A 20,275-nucleotide genomic window follows, 5' to 3' on the forward strand; every position below is an offset into this window, starting at 1 on the left:
TATCACATCCCCAGTAAATATAGCCCCAAAGGATTTCCGTGTAATAATTCTGATTTTTGAAATGTAGCATTGCTTCAGTATGGGTTCTAATATATACATGCAGGTGGAGTCTATAAGAGACCAGCAAAGGTAGGCAATCTTTAAGTTGCTCCAGTGAAATAAGAGGCTATGTAGCAAGTGGAATTGCTGCATTCTGATTCTGCCACAGTTCAGCAGCAAGCTTCAATAATCCTCTCCAGAAACAATAACACTGCAGAGGTTAAGGTCACTGAAATTTTATAGGTAATACTACAATTTTTTCTTTGATTTTTGTATATAATGAAAATTATATTCAGAAAATAAAGGAAAAGTGACAATATAATTCTTCTAAAATTGTACCCAACTTGTATATAACAAAGATATTTGAGGGCATTAACACAGCTTGAATAAAAAAGGAGGTTCATTTTAAATAGTTCCAAATGAATAATGATATGTAGTAGACCTTTATATACATGATTTTCTAGTGACTGTGGAGACATCTTGCAAATAGTAGAGAATTTAACGTTGAGGAAAAAGTGTTCCCTAGGAAATTGCAATTTCTGCAATTGTACATTAATAACAACAACAACAACAACAACAATAATAGAAATTACAGGAGCCTACTCAGTAAAGTGGTCAGTGTGGATATAAATTCTCCCAGATAGGGACTTCCCTGATGGTGCAGTGGTTAAGAATCTGTCTGCCAGTGCAGGGGACACGGGTTTGATCCCTGGTCTGGGAAGTTCCCACATGCCACAGAGCAACTAAGCCTGTGCTCCACAACTACGGAGCCTGTGCTCTAGAGCCCGCAAGCCACAACTACTGAGCCCATGTGCCAAAAAATAAATAAATTCTCCCAGATAATGTTTTCTGGGACAGATGTTTACAAGTACCATTTCCAATTAGTTTAGGCTTCAGCACAAGTGAAGTCTTTAAGTAGTAGTTTAAATTTTTGATAATCATCATTGCCTGAAAGGTCATTTTAGAGGTAAGACCCAAATTTCTGTTGAGTTGTTTTCATAGTGGACAATAATATATGGTTCAAGTATTCCTGTGAAATAAGTGCTCACCAAAATAAGTATATTTCATACTGCATTGGAAGGAGGGAAGGTTTAGATTTTGCATGTATATATGGATTTTCCTGGTAGTGTGTTTCAATAATACCTTTAGTTCTCACACAAACAAGGACAATGTTTTTGTTAATTGTCAGATAAAATGAGAATGGAGGTGAGAAGGAGTCTTTCTCAAAGAACAAGTAATCACTGGTGAAAAAAGGGACTGAGCTCCTCTGTGGGAATTAAGGAAAGTCACCCCAATAGTAAAAGGACTAAGACTATTTTCCACATCGCATATCCAGTTTGTCTATAGATTTTCTAACTTACGTAATGAGCTCTGCACTCAAAGCAAAGGTGCTTTGAAGAATACAAATACAGGGCTTCCCTGGTGGCGCAGTGGTTGGGAGTCCGCCTGCCGATGCAGGGGACATGGGTTCGTGCCCCGGTCTGGGAGAATCCCATATGCCGCGGAGCGGCTGGGCCCATGAGCCACGGCCGCTGAGCCTGCGCATCCGGAGCCTGTGCTCCGCAACGGGAGAGGCCATAACAGTGAGAGGCCCGCGTACCGCAAAAAAATAAAAAATAAAAAAAAAATACAAGGGCCCTATTTTAAGGAGCAAGCAGTATCTGTGTTAAAATGAAATAAATGGGTGTTAAAATCCAACAGACTTGACTTTGATTATTGCCTTTGCCTCTTACCCATAGTGTGACACTGAGTAATTTAAATTACATGTACCTCAGCTTCCTCCTTTACTGAAATGGTGATATCAAGCACAACTTGCAGAAACAAAATATATAAAGTAGATTGCAATGTGTCTGGCAAAGAGCAGATGCCCTGCTTCTGTGCTTCTCCCAAACAATCCTCACACCTTTGTCTGGCTACCTCTTCATGCATCATACTTGAATTTAATATAACTCTTCAGGAAAGCCTTCTCTGATTCCCCAGACTTGATTAGGAAGTCGATAGAGATGGCTTGATGCTTTATGTGGACATTATTCTTAGAAAGAGGTCTGGGATTTGAATGGTACTTAAATAGGAATGTCATGCTCTTTCATAGCAATAAGGAACCTGATAAGACAAAAGCAGACAGAGCATGACTAGGAGTCTTTGAAGACAGCACAATTCAGAACTCCAATTTCCAAGTCTTCCTCTCTATTCCTAGCTTTGCCATCTTTGTTTTGCCAATGATTAGCAAGTGTTTGGAAAGATTATGCACTAAATATATAGTTAATGAAGGACAGAAAGGAGAGAACCAGAAGGCGTGGAAGCAAACCCTTCTTATACTCTATTTTCTTTCTAATCTTTTTTTATCCCTTCCATTCTTTTTAAAAAATCATTTTTCTGTTTTTTTCTTTCAGAAATTGTAATCAGAGCACTTTAAGTCACAGTGAACTGAAGGAAAGCATTTAACAGACAGGTAAATAAATAAAAGTTCTCAAATATATGAGGGTGTCCTGTGCAATTCTGACCCACAAACCTGCAAAGAAGTTGACTAATGTACTGTGGACACATTCAGATATTTTTGCTAATAAATTTCTTGTGTTATGTTAACTTGACTCTATTACCTTTATCCTTCAGAACTGAAGACGTCTTTCCGGATTTTTCTTTTCTAATTTCTGCAAGAAGAATCATAGGGAGGAAAGGTTACAAGGAATAATGAAGAAAAAATGGCAAGTTCTTTATGTGTTATGTTTACTGAGGCTTAAAGAACCAGAGGGGCTCTGCTTTGGTATTCAAGATACAGGTGTCTACTGGGATAAATTGCTTGTAACATATTGAACTAAATATACGGAAGATAAAAATAAGTCCTGAAATTATTACAAGGGGCAGACTATGGTAGATACAAGAATGTACAAATAAAATACCACGGGCTTTGGAAAAAGAAGGTATGATAAGAGTTATAGCTAACACTGTCTACTTACTATGTGTCACAGGCAATGTTCTCTACTGTTTAGTCATTCAACGTTCACAATAACCCTCTACGGTTGGTAGGTCTTGTTATTATTGCTACTTTTCACATAGAGGGATTAAATAACTTTCCCAAGGTCATGTAGCCCTTAAACGGGAAATCTGGGATTTGAACTAATGTCTCTCTGAACTCAAACACAAATATATTGGCTCTGGTAGCTCAATGATGGAATCAGGAAAGGCTTTGGCAGGTGGTACTGAAGAAGAGCTTGAAAGCTGGAAAGGAATTAGACCAAAAGAAATGAAGCTGAAAAGACATTTTACGACAGAAGAGAGAATGGGGAGGCATGGGCTGGACAGTCTGTCAGTTTGGGTGTGTGAGTCACTTGTAACCAAAAGAATACAGTAGAAGTGTTGCTGCGTGACTTCCTAGGCTAAATCAGGAAAAACCATGTAGTTTCTATCTGCTTCTCTAGCTCTGGGAGAAGCCGGCTGCCATATAAGTACTCCAACTGACACCGCCAGGTTGGCAAGACCAAATACAGGCAATCCAGTCAGCAGCCACAGCTGAGCTCCCAGCCAACAGCTAGCATCAACTACCAGCCATCTAAGTGAGCCACCTTGGACATCCAGATGTCAGTTACTTTAGATGTCTGCAGCCCAAGCCGACATCTGATTGTAATCACATGAGGTATCCAAGTGAAAAACTGCTCAGTTGATCCCTCCTGAACTCCTGATTCTCTAAATCATGAGCAAAGTAAAATCAGCTGTTGTTTTATATCACTAAGTTTTGAAGTGGTCTGTAAGCAGAAACAGCACATGAAACAGCTAATAAACAACAAAATACTGTACCATGCACAATATAAGTTCTCCAGTACAGCTATACAGATAACAGAGAAATGATTAATTCTACTTTTAAAACTGGGGAAGGATTTTACTGCATTTGGGTTTAGGTTCCTCAGCTGACTAGAATTTCACTGGTCAGGAAATAACAATTTAACAGTATATCAGGGTGCAGGATGTAAGTCAGGTGTTTTTAAAAGCTGAGGATCTTACAAAAAAAGAACTCCTGGAGTTCTTACTTGGTTCACAGAAAGATAATCTACCACCAATTGACATATGGAATATAGGTAACAGAGTTCTTTGGAGGAAGACATTATCTTTGTTTTGAATAAATTGTGCTTCATGTGTCAACAAGATACCCAAAAAGGAAATGTCTTGCAAACAGTTGGAAATACGGGCGAAGTACACATTACATGCAAGTGTTGCAGAAGCAAATCAGCTTGAAGTCTCATTTACAAATGGAAGCTATCAATACAACCAGTAACATGATTTTTTTGAATGCCCCAAACAAATCTTATTTGCTTTGATCACGTAAACTTGATTTAGTGAATAAACTAAGTATACAAAGGCAAAATAAATCCGAAAGTTAAAAATTGTTTTCTTAATAACATATGAAATTAAAAGAAAAACTGATGTCCTGTGTTACTTTTTACCTGCATGTTTTAAATCCAATCTCATATAATTTGCCTATATTGATATATATTCATATATTGGTAATATAAATTTTATCAATTTTGCTATTGCCAGATGTTTAAAAATGAATACCACACACAAAGTGTGATCAAAAGAGCTATAAATAGCAAGCTAAATTTTAAATAATTTACTAGATAAAAACTATTCATTTAAAGAGAAAAATATTCAATTTCAATAAATCCAGGTTTTTTTTTTTAAAGTTAGGAACCTGAATATCTAACCAATAAAAAGAAATAGAAAATAGCATTTACTTTTTCTTCTAACATTATCCTCTAAAAGATAAAATGTATATATAATAATAGTGTTTCCTTCTACAAGGTTTTTGTAAAAGGCCTATGAAACAGACAAAATAAAAAACTGAAATAATGGACAATCTTGTAACAAAAGAAATCAGCACTGGAGTTCCTCCTCAGCACATAAATATTTTGAACCCCAAAAACAATGTGTTTAAAGGAAAGGGTATTGATTAATAATATCTTTGATCTAGCTATTAGTTATTACTCATTGCTCTGAATGATCAAATTCAATATCAATTTATTATTAGAGACATTAGGATATTAAAAAAAATATTTCTGTTGAAGTGTTTTGGCTTGATGTCAATGTCAAGTGTAGCTAGATTGTAAAAAAGAAACTGAAACTGGAGGGTGTAAAAGATCCTAACAGAATCATCAGGCAGCCCAGATTTCCTGGCTGTGTGAAGAATCAAACTCAAAATTCTTAACCTTTCTTTCCCAGCTAGCTCTACTGAAGTGTTCAAAAGTATCACTTCAAAAACTGTGGTTCTTTCCTCTTTCTGAAGATATGTAATTTGCCTGCTGATATGAGATATTGTTTCATGAGTATAATGAATAAGATCAAAGTATCAATTTTTTTTTGGATTTTTCTTCTGATGGAAAGAGTAGCTTTAAAGAACCATATGGAGAGCTCTATCCGTAAGTTCAATGACAGATAATTCCTCAGATCATGACTATTAATGTACATCACACAGCACCAAAAATGTCAAAATTGTTTCATAACATCTCTGTTGCATCCTAAAGTGATACTACCTTGTTCCTAGAGTGGTTCAATTGTGATTAGTTGCATGATTTTTAAATATTTAATATGTGAATGCCCTACATGCCTCTGTCATTGTTTTATGTTCATTTGGACATAATTTTGACAATCAGGGATATTTTAGAAAAGGTATTTTGGTATCTTTTTCAAACTCCAAAATATGTTTCATAAATAAATACAGAGAAAAGAATTTTCAAGTAGTCTAAATGGTTTAGCATTCTATGTTTATAATCCCCATGAGAAAAAATAAAATATTTTGATATTTTATGCAATACTAACTTTGAATGCTCCTGAAAAGATGTTGTCAGGGTTTAATTTTACTCAGGACATTGTCCATTAACTTTGTAATTAAGTATGACTTGGTCGGGACGCCATTTTTAACTTCCTTTTTGCCTTAGTGATGCATTTAATCATTTCCTGGTCTATAGACTAAATAACCTGGCACACATATTTTTAACATTTTAAAATATTTTTCTCTAAAAATCTGTTTAAAAATTCTCAATTTAAAACAACTCCAATTCAATTATATTTATATGTTGGTGTCTTTTTTTTAAAAAAACTTGGAACTTCATTGTATTTCTTAGTCTTTATTTTTTAATTTAAAAAAAGAATATAATTTTGCAACCTGTCTTATCCTCTAACAGGACATTCTAATTAAAGAGTACAATATAAAATTTCTTTGAATGACATGTTAACAGTGTTGTTAGTACTTGAAGACTATGGTAAGGTATTTCTCAAGAAACTGTAAATAAGGGAATTCAGAATGTTTTCTGAAAGTTAAGCTAATAATCAATACAGAATGTGGAGAGTTGTGGAGTTCTGAAAGCACCAATTATATAATACTATATAACACTTTGTATATGCATCTCTGAGAAGCTTCCTTCAATTACTCAAGCACTGTGTTGTTCTAGGCAAGCTGGGCTGTGTTAACATGTTAAGACTGTGACATGGAGCGTGGCATAGGAATTCAAAACAACTAACAGATATAGAACTTGTCTAATGTGTATCTTGCAATCACCACGGAGATGGAAGTTTTGTCCAATGGACTAAGTATTCTAGTCCTTTTGACAAACTCTTTCCTATAGTAATATAGGTCTTCAAATTACCTTAGCTGAGGTACTTCCTGAAATCATCTAGATACTTTTCCTTTGACTGAATTCTGATAAAACTTTATAATTATGATGCTTTTACTCTGTGTAGCTTGGCTGCAAGAAGAGAATACTTTTCAGAATTCTGGACTGTACCTCAGTGGGGTATATTTTACTTTATCTGTAATCGGCTCTTTTAGAAAGATCAGCAATATGCAATTATTTAAAAAATAAATTAAGCACTCCTTTATATATTTGGGAGCTGAGATAAACTAGAACACCCTAGGCAAATAATTTGCTTTCTAAGCCCTAAAGAATTTGTTTTTCAAAGAAAACTTCATTAGCTATGAATTTTTCTCATATAATCACGTTCAACTTAAGATATCAAAGTTCCCATGTTTTCTTCAAGAAAAAAATCTTTTTAATAAGACTGTAATTTCCTTGAGGGCAGGCAAAGCTAGGTCGTGGTCATTCCTGTATTTACATATAATGATGAAGTGTTGTTTTGTATGGTTAGACACTTTTACATAAAATCTTGCTATGAATGGGATGTTTGTTTCACCCTGATATTCATATGTTAAAGACTAATTTAAGATTTCCATACCATTTTTTAAAATTAATGAACTATAATAATTTTTAGAGTAGATTAAGGTTTATAGTAAATTGAATGGAAAGTTCGGAGGGTTCCCACATATGTCTTCCCCTAATACACCCCACCTTCTCCATCATCAAATCCCTAATTAATGTTGTATGTCTGTTACAGTTGATGAACCAATATTGATACATCATTATCAACCAAAATCCACAGTTTACATTAGGGTTCATTCTTAGTTTTGTTCATTCTGTGGATTTTGACAAATGTATAATGACATACATATACCATTATAGTAGGATATAAAATAGCTTCACTGCCCTAAGAATTCCCTGTGCACTACCTATTCATTCCTCCCTCCCCCCAAACCCCTGGCTACCACTGAACTTTTTACTATCTCCATAGTTTTGCCTTTTCCAAAGAGTCATGCAGTTGGAGTTATATAATATGTAAACTTTTCAGATTGGCTTCTTTCACTTAGAAATAGAAATTAATGTTCCTCAATGGCTTGATAGCTCATGGCTTTTTATCACTGGAGAAAATTCTTTTGTATGGACATACCAGAATTTATTTATCCATTCACCTATTGAAGAAATATTTGTTGGTTTCAAGTTTAGCAACCATGATTAAAGCTGGAATATTTGTGTACATTAGTTTTCAACTCATGTGGATAAATACCAAGGAGTATGACTGCAGGATCGTATGATAAGGGTACATTTAGTTTCATAAGAAACCACTAAACAATCTTCCAAAGTGGCTGTACCATTTTGCATTCCCTCCAGCAAAGCGTGAGAGTTCTTGTTTCTCCACGTCCTCCCCAACATTTGATGTTTCAGTGTTTTGGATTTGAGCCATTCTAATAGGTGTGTAGTGGTATCTCATTGTTTTAATTTGCAATTTCCTAATGATGTATGATGTTGAGCATTTTTTCATATGCTTATTTCCCACCTGTGTATCTTCTTTGGTGAGGTATCTGTTCAGACCTTTTGCCAATTTTTAAAATGATTTGTTCATTTTTCTATTGTTGAGTTTTAAGAGTTCTTTGTGTATTTTGGATAACAGTCCTTTATCAGATATGTATTTTACAAATATTTTCTCTTATTCTGTGTTTTGTCTTTAAATATTCTTGACAGTATATTTTGCAGAAGTTTTTAATTTTAAAAGAGCCCAACATATCAACTTTTCATTTAAGGGTTGTGTCTTTGGTGTTGTATCTAAAGAGTAATCTCCAAAGATAAACTAGATTTTCTCTTATGTTTTCTTCTAGGAGTTTTATAGTTTTATGTTTTACATTTAGGTCTATGATCCACTTTGAATTAATATTTTGAAAAGGATGTAGGATTCGCATCTAGATTCTTTTTTTTTCTTTTTGCTTGTGAGTGTCCTAGTACCACTTGCTGAGAAGACTATCCTTTCTCCATTGAATTGCTTTTGCTCCTTTGTCAAAGATCAGTTGACTATTTTTGTGGATCTATTTCTGGGCTCTTCATTTTGTTCCATTGATCTATTTGTTGATTCTTTCACCAACATCACAGTGTGATGACTAATGTAGCTTTATAATAAGTCTTGGGTGTCAGTCCTCAGACTTTGTTCTTCTCCTTTAATGTTGTCTTGGCTATTCTGGGCCTTTTATTTTTCCGTATAAACTTTAGGATCAGTTTGTTGATATTCATAATATCTGTTTGTCAATATCCATTGGAATTTTTATCATGATTGCATTGAATCTATAGATAACTTTGTAAAGAACTTACATCTTAACAATTTTGAGTCTGCTTACCCATGAATATAGAATAGATTATTCTTAGATTTATATCTAAGTTTTTCCTTTTTTTGGCACTAATGTAAATGGTCTTGCATTTTTTATTTTGTTCATTCCAATTTTTCATTGCTGGTACATTCGAGAACAATTGACTTTTGCAGATTAACCTTGTGTCCTGCAACCTTGCTATAATCACTGATTAGTTCTATGAGATTTTTATTGATTCTTTAGAATTTTCTAAATAGATGATCATATCATTCAAGACAGTTTTATTTCTTTCTTCCCAACTGGTATGTCTTTTCTTTCCTTTTCTTGTCTTACTTCATTAACTAGTACTTCCAGTACAATGTTGAATAAGTGTGCTGAGAGGGGACATCCTTGCCTTGTTTTTTATCTTAGTGGGAAATTTTCTAGTGCCTCATCATTAAGTATGATGTTAGCAGTAGGTTTTATTGCAGATGTTCTTTATCAAGTTGAGGAAGTTTCTCTCTGTTCCTAGTTTGCTGAGAGTTTTTATCATACATGGATGTTGGATTTTGTCAAATGATTTTCTGTATCTATTGAGATGATTTTGTTTCTTGTTTATCTGGTTGATGTAATGAATTACATCAATTTATTTTCAAATGTTAATCCAGTTTTGCTTACCTAGAATGAATCCTACTTGGTCATGGTATATAATTCTTTATATACACTATTTAATTTGATTTACTAATATATTAGACTTCAATGAAATTTTTTGAAATCTTTAACAGCACTTTAAACTTTGTGATGGATATGTGCATATAAAAGAAAGTTGAGGTCTGAGACTCTCAAAGAGGCTTTGGTTAGAGTAAAAGCAAAAGCCAATGCCATTTTAACAAACTAGAAACTGTCCTTCCTACAGTGCTTAGCAGTGTGACAAAGTGATCCCCCTGCAGAACAAGAACCCCAGGTCTATTTAAGTTTCTTCACTTGGGAGCAATATGTTAGAAGAAGAATACATTTTTTTTGTATTTTGAAAAGGTAAACTTGATTCGTTCAATAAATATTTATTCAATGTCTCTTTTGGGCTCAGAGCTGAGAAAAAAAAGAAAAGAGGGTTTCATGGAGTTCAGTCTATGCTGAAAGGCATCCACGTAGACAGATTAAGTACAATGATAGAGACACATACACAGGGCTCTGAGCTCATAGCAGAAGGACTGACAAACTACCTGATGCAATAAGAAAAGACCTCACAGGTACTGGAATCTGTGATCAATCCTGAAACTGGATATAAAATTTGTCATCAAAGAAGAATTGGAAAGACATCTCCAACATAAGGAACAACATAAGGAAAAATGGAGTGTGAAAGTTCATGTGGCTGCCTCACTGGATGTACAAAGTCGGGGAGAAGTATGTGAGCCAAGGCTGGAAAGTCACAGTGAGGGATGGTGATAAAGAAACCAGCAGTACCCTGCTAGAGAATTTGAATTTATATCCTGCCAATGATAAGGAGTCCTTAAACATCCTTAGTCCAAACATTTTTTTCAGTCATTGTGTCAATGAAATTAAACTTTTGCTCTTAAGAGAATATTATATATACTGAACTGACTGACAATACTTAGAAAGTCATTGTTATTTTGTTTGGAAATATGCCAAAACTGAAGCCATAATTCAACCACAGTTTGTTATCCACATTCTCCTGTCTCCTGAGACAATATCTTCTTCTGTTTCATTTTTTATAAATTCTTTTGTACATATGTGTCATGAGCATAATTTCTGCATCCCGTGTTCCATTATTAGTGATCCTTGTAGCTAAATTAATATTTAGAGAACCTTCATGTCATTTCATTGGATATTCAATAGTATGCTTTGCTCCAGCAATGTACTTTTTGAAACTTAAGTATAATTTAAGTGTATATATTGAAATTCAAGTGAAGTAAATACTTCAAATATTAGAATTCTATTTAGTAGATTTATATAATACTTAGAAATATTTTCATTTTAGAATCTGAATCTGACATTTCTGTTTATACTTTGGTACAGATTGTACTTGCAATCAGAAAAGTAAGTTTATTCTTCAGCATTTGGGTCAAAGTTGGAAACGTCTCAGGCAAGGGAGACATTTCTTACAAATGAGAATTAGACAATATTAGGACTGGAAAGTTCTGTAGAGAATGCTTAGTAAAACAATCTTGGCTTACAAAAGGAGATTTACGAAAAAAGTAAATACCCTAATGTCACAGAATAAATTACTGGAAGAGATAGACCAAGCCTTAAGTTTTATTTTCAGATAACTGTACTATATTATTCAAGCAGATTAATATTTCTAATCATTATTAGTTTTTATCAGTTATTTCTTTTCAAGGACCAGCAATACAAGTGCTAACTCCAAGCTAAGAATTGTTGACCATGATTTTTATTGCCAAGACTTTTAACGAGACTACAGATGCTCTTTATGAGTTATCTGACCTAGTATCTCTCTTTCTTATATAAAAATCAAGTGAAATAAAACCCAAAATTTGCAAGTCAAAATGATGAAGAAATTTTCTAACTTATATTTTGTCATTTCATAATTCCAAAGGAGTATCTGAATTGAATTTTCAGGTTTTAAGAATTGCTTTTTATTTAGCATATAATACATCATCATTCTATAAAAAACTGGGGCAGTAATAATCAATAAGGTACAAGTAAATTTTATGTAGAATGATGAAAAATTTTTTCATGTTTATTCCTGAAATTATTTGACCTATAATGTGTACTTTAATTTACAATTAGAAGAAAGTAACAATGCATTTTTATGTAGGGCTAATGATTTAAGATAATATCTGCAATTTGATTTTTAGAGACTGTAGCTTAAACTCCATTAATTTGTTCCAGGATATGACATGGCAATTGATTTTAAGCAATTTTTTTCAAGATAGTGTGTATTGTATTCCAACTCTTTTTTTTTCCCTAAATAGGCCTTTAGCAGAAAATCAATTTATAAATGAAAGAAAAAAGTCAGTAAAAAAGGGATAAAAAAATTCTCCCAAAACAATCTTTGTTCTGGCCACTTAGCTTTGTAACAGAGCAGCTTATAATATACTTTCTAGTAAAAATCCCTAAGGGAAAAAAGAGAATAAACCCATATGTGGTTTCAGAATAAAAGCAGGAGTGAAAGTAAATATTAATAGAAAAAAGAGACATAATTAGCAGTTTAATGGCCTTGAACTTGCAAAGAGGTGTTTTCTCGGTGTGTTATGTGGTAAACACTACAATGCATTTCTGCAGTCTTTTATATAATCTAGCGTAGAGTGTCAAAGGAACAAACAAAAGTCAATTTTTCTCTCTGGAGAACAAAATCGTAATCTTCAAATATCTATACTGAGTAATTAAAATAGTTTTTACTTGCCAAATCCTGGTTTTGGTGATCAAAATTCTCTATGAGGAAAAATAAGGTTTGTAAGAGTTTTCATTATAAAGAGGATGAAAATGGTCTTTTGCAGATTTAAGGATTTCTTAAAGAACCATCAATCTAATATTAAGATGTAGACAATGATCAAAAATACACTTTATCTGAAGTGCATTGTCATTAAATTCAGAAATCATATGACAACTTTTCTTCATATTTACAATTTGGGCTTTAGGAAATGGTTTATAACTGCATTCCATTAGTTTACATAAAGATTGTTGGACATTATATCAAGACAAAGTTTTAGAATTATAAGATAGATGAAGCAAGAGCACATGCATGATGTAAAAAGTTTGTTGCTTTTAAGAACCTAAAAGATGGATACAATTGCCATTAAGAAATTACTTTGATGAATCATGGAAGGGATAGAATATAAACAGAGTAGGAGTGACACACTACCCCTATGTAAATTGTGTGTTCTGGCAACGTCAGGTAACTTAATTTAGCTCATCTAACAGCCAGTTCCTCTGACTCCAGAGTTTAAAAGGTAACCTGGTGGTAAAAGTAGTGACCCCAGTATGAAACGCAGGGGGAGGTTCCTGGGGTAATGTTATAGTTTTACTGTTCTTCTCCATGAAATGGCCACAGTCTCTAAGGAAAGGAAAGAAAAAGATAGGCACAGAGGTCACATTAAGCAGAGGAGTGGTTCAGTTTCATGATAACTGAAAAGCAGAATTATGCATGACGGAAACTGGAATGTGGGCATTACAATTATCTCTCTGTGTGACTTGTGCTTGCCTATAGTATATCCTGCATAAAATAAGAGTGATCAAGTTACACATTAGTTTATTAGAGAAAATGGATCATTAATACAAGAACCATTAATTTCTGAGGGAAAGGTACAGCATGAATGCATCTTTTAGCATTGCCTCCAAATCTTGCCAACCTCACTGGCACACATTGCTCCTTTACCGGGCTGAAATTCTCTTTAGCATTCAATGACATTCCTACCAATAAATGAATCACATGAACCAAATATTGCATGGCAGGAGGTGGTACCCTGTAGGAGATCAATGCAACAATACAAACTTTTTGAGTGTGTTGTGAATCAGCTGTGATAGGGAGGATTTATACCTGTCTATTTATTAAAGTGATGAAAGGAATGGGGAGGAACATGGTGAAAAAGAAGGGACTAGAAAGAAATTTCCATACATGAGATCATATGATTATGAGAACATTCTAAAATTATTAAATGAAATAAAAGTAAGAAGTAGCAGTGAAATGTGTTATGTGAGCAAGTGAGATAGTGGAAAATTGCAAAAAGTTCTCTTGAAAATATATAAAATATGTAAGCAAGCAGAGTACACTCATTTTTACAAGCGTTGCATGAGCTCTGTATGTAGACCATCTTCTCTCCAAAGCCCACTTGATACTCCTCACACCCATTCCCAGCGCCTAGTCTGTTGTGGGCGCTCAATAAATATTAAACAACCAGAGCACAAACTATTGTCAAAAGTTTGGAATTCACAGGAATCAATACTATTGTTATTATACTTTAACATTTATTGAGGGTCAACAGCATGACTTAGTCCACATGTGCAAATAGGTTATTTTATAGTCACATATTAAGCAAATAATTAAATACAATATGTATCAACTACACCTTCAGTTTTACTACATTGATCTTAAATGTAAAATTGTTTCTCTCTTTTTTTATAGTGTTGACACATCATGAAGTATAAACATTTATTATTTAAATAAATACGTTTCTCTCAGAGAAATCATTACTCTTAGATATTATTAATGTTCACTTGAAAGTATGGGATCAATCTACAATAAATACACATCGCAGATTCTAAATAGACCAGTACATGTACAAAGAATAGAAGAATCTGAAAAGTGTCTGAGGACAATGACAAACACACAAACCATGTAATATCAGTTGGGTTTCACTTGTTGTGACAATTTAAAACACTAATACAATTATGTAGGGTACCATTGTTTACAAAATAGCAACAAAGGCAAAGAAAAACAGAAAGTCTTCAAGTGGACACAAATTACGGCACTTATGAATTTTAAAAGATTTCTTAATTTAAAGCAAAATATAAGTTTTATTACAGGAAATGAACTGCATTTGATACATTTATGATCCATATGCTCCAATTTTACCCTTAATAAAGTGATTACTAATTGTGTTCAAATTTATTCTTGGTGGTTAATAGGTACTCAAATTCTATTTAATCATTTTTCATGAATATTTTTGTCATGTTTGTACTTAAGTGGATTTTGAAGTGATTTTTAATTGTTAAGAGGATGGAAGACTATAACTAATGTTTCTGTAATGAAATTTTCAGTTTAATTTTGGGATACTAAAATATCCAAGTTTATAAAGTGTGTTTTCCCTTAACATTTGAGTCTTAGAATCCTAGAAATAAAAGTCTTTCTAGACCAGCCTTCTCCTATAGCAGGAAGAGCCTTTATATTCTGATATAAGGGACATACTACTTAAAAACTTTGTTGAACATAAATTTTTTTGATTCAAAGGAATAGAAGATCATCTAATTCAGTTCTATAATGTAAAACCAAGAAAAGTGAGGATAAGCCCTTATGTTTCTATATTTAGACATACATTGGCCTAATTGGGCAATTATTAAATTTTCTCTCATTTTAAGATTTTTCTAAATTTACAATATAGAAGGTGCAATTGCTAAATTTAATTTATTCGATGTCTTTATCCATATGATGGTTCACCACATGCTGTTCTGTTATGTAAGAGTACCATCTACAAAGATCATAATAATGATATAATTAATGAATAATGCATATTTAATTATTAATTGCTCTACTTTTTTTACTTTAAAATGAGAGTAGTTACATGATTTAATCACTTATCCTGGTTTCTGAAATATCTGGCAATCTTTGCTATCAGAAATCACATTTGATTTACTAAAATATCTTAATTGTACAGTACTTAGAGGCACAGATCATCGATATCTGGATCACCTAGTATTCTTTTCTTCAACAATTCCTCTATGTTTTCATTCAACCCACAAGTATTTTTTGAACACTTCCTACATGCCAGCACTGTTACAGGCCCTTAGAACAAACTCTTAAAGAAAGCTTTAAGTAGTATCATGCACAGGTGTGAATGAAAGAAAAAGAAAGATGATATGCGAATGATTTGATTTACTACTATTTTCTTCACCTTTTCATTGTTAGATTGAAATCACTTTGAAGGAAAAATATTAGAAACAAGGAGATGCTGGGACTCCAATCTACAACTCATATCATTAAAGTTAGTTGTCTTGACTGGTCTCCTTCCCTGCCACAGTAAGTAAGAAGTCACTTCCCTAGAGTGACTGCTTTGATCCTCTGGCTAGTAACAAGCAAATACTATGAAAAATTTTCTTCTGAGAGAAAACAAGATTGAAAAAGAGAGAGGGAAATTGGATTTAGGGGGACAGGTCAATTTTGAAAAGTAATACTGAGGAAAAAGTACACTAAAAATGAGAAATTAAATATCAAACAATAAATAAACCAAGCTTAATGAAATGTGATGTACTCTTTCTAGATATAATATACAAATATATAAAGACAAATCTTCATACAGTAGCACGTGTTGTGATGTTTTATCTTTGGCATTCCTTGGCTCTCACTATAAGGAGAGCAACATGTATTGTGGAAAATATTTGTGTCTCCTGATGCTTCTAGGTAACTGCTTTCTAAACAAGAGAAATCGTTAATGGTGTCTGTGGTGTGTGTGGGTGTGTATGTGTGTGTGTGTGTGTGTGGCTTTAGTGTGGGAAAATTTATAAAGAGTTTCTTAATACTCAAAATTCTGGTCTAGCCAATTTAAGATCTTTATGAGAAGAATAACTAAAAACCACATGATCCATCATGAATTAAAGATAAAATAGAGATACTTTTTTGGACTTTTGCAGAGGTTAGATTAACTAAATTTCAATTTTTAAACGATATGAGGTCTAGTTCACTAAATTACATAAACATAACATTTATTTCACCTTTCACTATATGAATTTTCCATAATGTAAAGTTTAGCTTAATTGATGTTTCCCAAGTACAATTATAATGCAGACTAAGTTCAGAGTTTCAGCGTACACAGTTTTACATAGAACACTCAGTGTATTTGAAATCTATTAAGAATTATGAGTGTCATAGTTTTTCCCTAGTACAAGTCCATAGCTTAAACCTTAAATGAAAATAACTCTTTATAAACTATTTAACTGTACTTCAAAGAATTATGAACTAGTTTTAGATTATTTATACTTCTGAAAATAACTAAAAACTATATAAGGAAGAGAAATACACAATAGTCAAAGCATCATCTTATGTATAAATATTAGAATATTATGATGAAATCTGTAGAATGTAATTGATTTATTATCACATAAATTCCTTGATTTATTAAAATCACAAAATATATATTTTCATATAAATTATTAGTCATAGATATACCATCGCAAAAGTATGCAAGTTATCCAAATACCTTATTTCTTATGATTTAAAAAGAATGAATTATAAAATAATCTGAAGGAGTAAATTCACATCCCTCAGAGCCATTTCCAATCTCAAAACTATTTGAGGCAACATTATAGAATTAACGAAACTGACACCAACATGAAGGTAAGAACACATAAACAATCTGAGCTTAATCAGTTATATGTTAGGTACTATTACTAATGTGGACATTTTATATTCTAGTCAGTCTTCTCTTAATTTGCTGTGGCTATAAAAACAATCTGCAAATGCTGTAAGATGAGTAACCAATGCCTGTATAGTAGAGGGGAGAAAAACTATGAAGCTTAATGAAAGCAAAAGGTTTTGATTCTCATTTATATTGAAGCTGATTTTATAAGGAAAAATGCCTAAGTAAATACTATATACTTAACTAGGAGTTTATATTTTTTCATATCCTTTTACATACGTTTTCTTGTTTGAACTCCACATCTTGTCAGACAGGTAGGTCGGGTATAATTAACTCTATTTTTTAGAGAAGAAATTTAGGCTCAGAACCTTGTCTAGGTCAACAAGTTGAAACTGGGATCTGTGCTCCTAGAGCTCTACTTTATATTTCAGAGACTACAGTATCCACCTCAAAAAGAAGTTGACAGAAACATTTTATTGAATTCTAAAAGTCCAGGTAGTCCACAGAAGCCAAAATGAATTTGAAAACTTATTCAATGTGATTTAATGTGATTTTTCTTTTGAAAAACCAAAGGAAATAAATCCTTAATGAATTTTTTAACCTTAGTTTACTTATCTGAAATATGAGGGTTTGAAGGATTTTCTTGATATATATATGTAAAAATATCTAATTTCTGATATTAGGAATTTGTCTCAAATTTAAGAGGAGAAATGATTTTGATTTCATTCTTGACAAAATTATTTCTAGTTCCGATTTCATCTATTTATTATAATAAATAATACATATTATAATATTATAATATATTAAAAGCCAAAGAGTGGGGGGGACAAAAATTAAAATTATTAGCACTATGAGCTCTGACAGAAGGCCCAACATCACTTCAAACACTTTTATTCTACTCTGCTGTAGCATTTTTCTCAAGCATATTCTAAAATGATATATTTATTATATAGCTGCATTAAAAAAAAGAAAATGCATTATTTATGGCATTATGGTTTGTAACACTGAAATTTTAGACCTCTTGGGAGAATCAACTGCTGAAGTTGTAATATAAACGCAAGTAATTTACCTGTATTGCTGGTTTTTTGCTTTAACATACTACTTTTCAAGCAGTAGAAATTGTTTTTGCATAAACAGAATTGTATCACCTCTATTCTTTAAACTATGATCAGTCAGGTGGTGTTAAAACCACAAATCAAACAGAAAAAAATGTCTACCAATTGCCCTGGAAGATTTCCTTATTCCCAACAATCTTCAGCATTTCTCTTGATGTAATTAAGCAGTCTGTGGAGCTTCCCTGTTCTGAACTTACACTCAAAGTTTAGTTATACAAAAGAACAAAAACCCAGATTGCCACCTCACATTCTCCCTGGCACAGAAAAACATGCAAGGACAGTGAAAGAGAGCAATCGATTTAAAGGTTATTGTCGTCCGCCTGTCTGAATCCAGTGCTTTCCTCCTCATGTTGTTGTCTTTCTAAAGATAATGTCAACCTCCTTCATTTTTTTTTACCTTGCTCCACTGTCTTGGTTGTTTTCTCTTCCTTCTTTCCAGGTACAGCTGCAAAGCAGAGATAAGGTTTAAATAAAATTCCAGATGTAAATGCTGCTTCTGCTCAAAAAGGCATTTTGTAACTCATTCAAGGCCAAAATTTTCTTCTAAACAACCTATTTTAAAGCTTTTTCAATATTTCTCACTTCTTTAAAATCCAACTGAAACCTACTATTATAAATCTATTCTTAAAGAATTAGAGAAAAAAAATAATCCCTTGCCCTCTTCTTACTAGTCTTTGCACACTGTTTTCTATCTTATTCTTTTATACTCTGCTTTGATAAACAAGCTTTATGAAGAATTCCGCTTGACAGGATTATGATTAATCGATTTACATTCCAGGTAATTGCTGGAGCCACTTAGCGTCTTGAAAATGTCAACTAGATGCTCCTTAAATTCAAGCTTAATGTTGCTTAATCAACTCAAAGGACAGTGTAGTCATGCTTGAGATTTGCTTAAATATTAAATGAAGTCATTCCAAATCACAAGTAACCAAAAAAGAAATAAGAATTTATCACTTAGGTGCTGTTTCCCATGAACTACTGAGATTTTACTACTCTCGGTGGAGTATTATCTGCTTACCTTGTTATACATCCAAGAAATAGAAATGATTCATACAAAATCAGTGTACTGAAATAACTGATTCAAGTAAGGATCTTCAGAGGACATTAGCAACTATTAGATGAAGGATGAATGGGGAGCTGGATATTGCCGTCATACCCAGGTATCACCCCCAAGAGTTGTATGGGGAAAACTGCAACTTGGAAATGAAGAAATGTGATTGTCACCAGCTTAACCCACTGAGGAAACTTAAAGCCACTCATTCACAATAGGACATCCAGACATTCTGTGCTTCCTCATGACATGCAGTGTGATGTACAACTGTATCACCTCTGAAGTATTCTTGCCAAAGGAGCCAACTGGAATCAAGTTAAGCCAAAGATTAAGCTTTCAGGTTAATCAAATATATGATATAGAGAACATATTAAATAATATTCTGAAGAAACAATTACATAAATCAAGTGTCTACAGAGTAAATTATCATGATCTTTTCAAAAAGTTAATGACATGAACTAGAGACAGAGTAAGGGAAAAAATGACTTTTTGATATAAAACTTGCTAAATTCACTCAGTTGTAATAGTTCAACTGTATATTCTTTTGAATTTTTCAAGCAGATAATTTCACCTGTGAATAGTTTTATTTTTTACTTTTTTATTCTTGTACTGATTAATTCGATTTCTCACCTTATTGCACTGGTTAGAATATCCAGTACAATGCATAATAGAAGTGCTGATAGCAGACATCCTTGTCTTGTTCCAATTCTCAGGGAGAAATCTTTCCATTTTTCTCCATTGAGTATAATATTTGCTAATGGTTTTTGTATATATCTTATCAGAATAGGGAAGTTTCTTTCTACTATAATATGAAATATATCAAATGCATCTTCTATGATAAGTATAATTTCCCTTTATTCTATTATTCTGATTAATTACATTGAATTTTGAAATTGCAGTCTAGAAATAAAACCAACTTGGTTCCATTTTGTCTTTCTCATATAATATCAGACTAGATCTGCTAATATTTTGTTTAGATCTGTGCCCTTATGTTCACAAGAGAAGTTAACCTGTATGTTTCCTTTCTTTTTTGTTCCTTGCTAGGTTTTTGTATCAAGGTTATTCTAGCTCCATAAAATGA

General features: G+C 32.9%; 1 protein-coding gene across 1 annotated transcript in view; it reads right to left on the minus strand.

Annotated features, from left to right (window-relative positions):
- Positions 1–20,275, minus strand: part of TRDN (triadin) — a 372,178-nt gene that overhangs the window by 82,747 nt on the left and 269,156 nt on the right. Inside the window, exons 20-21 of the mRNA XM_079939170.1 lie at positions 18,541–18,588; positions 2,640–2,690 (exon numbers count right to left, since the gene is read on the minus strand). Coding sequence (XP_079795296.1) covers positions 2,640–2,690; positions 18,541–18,588 — 99 coding nt within the window. The remainder of the gene's footprint in view (positions 1–2,639; positions 2,691–18,540; positions 18,589–20,275) is intronic.

Source organism: Stenella coeruleoalba, assembly GCF_951394435.1.
Source record: "Stenella coeruleoalba genome assembly, chromosome: 12".
NCBI classification, from domain to species: domain Eukaryota; kingdom Metazoa; phylum Chordata; class Mammalia; order Artiodactyla; family Delphinidae; genus Stenella; species Stenella coeruleoalba.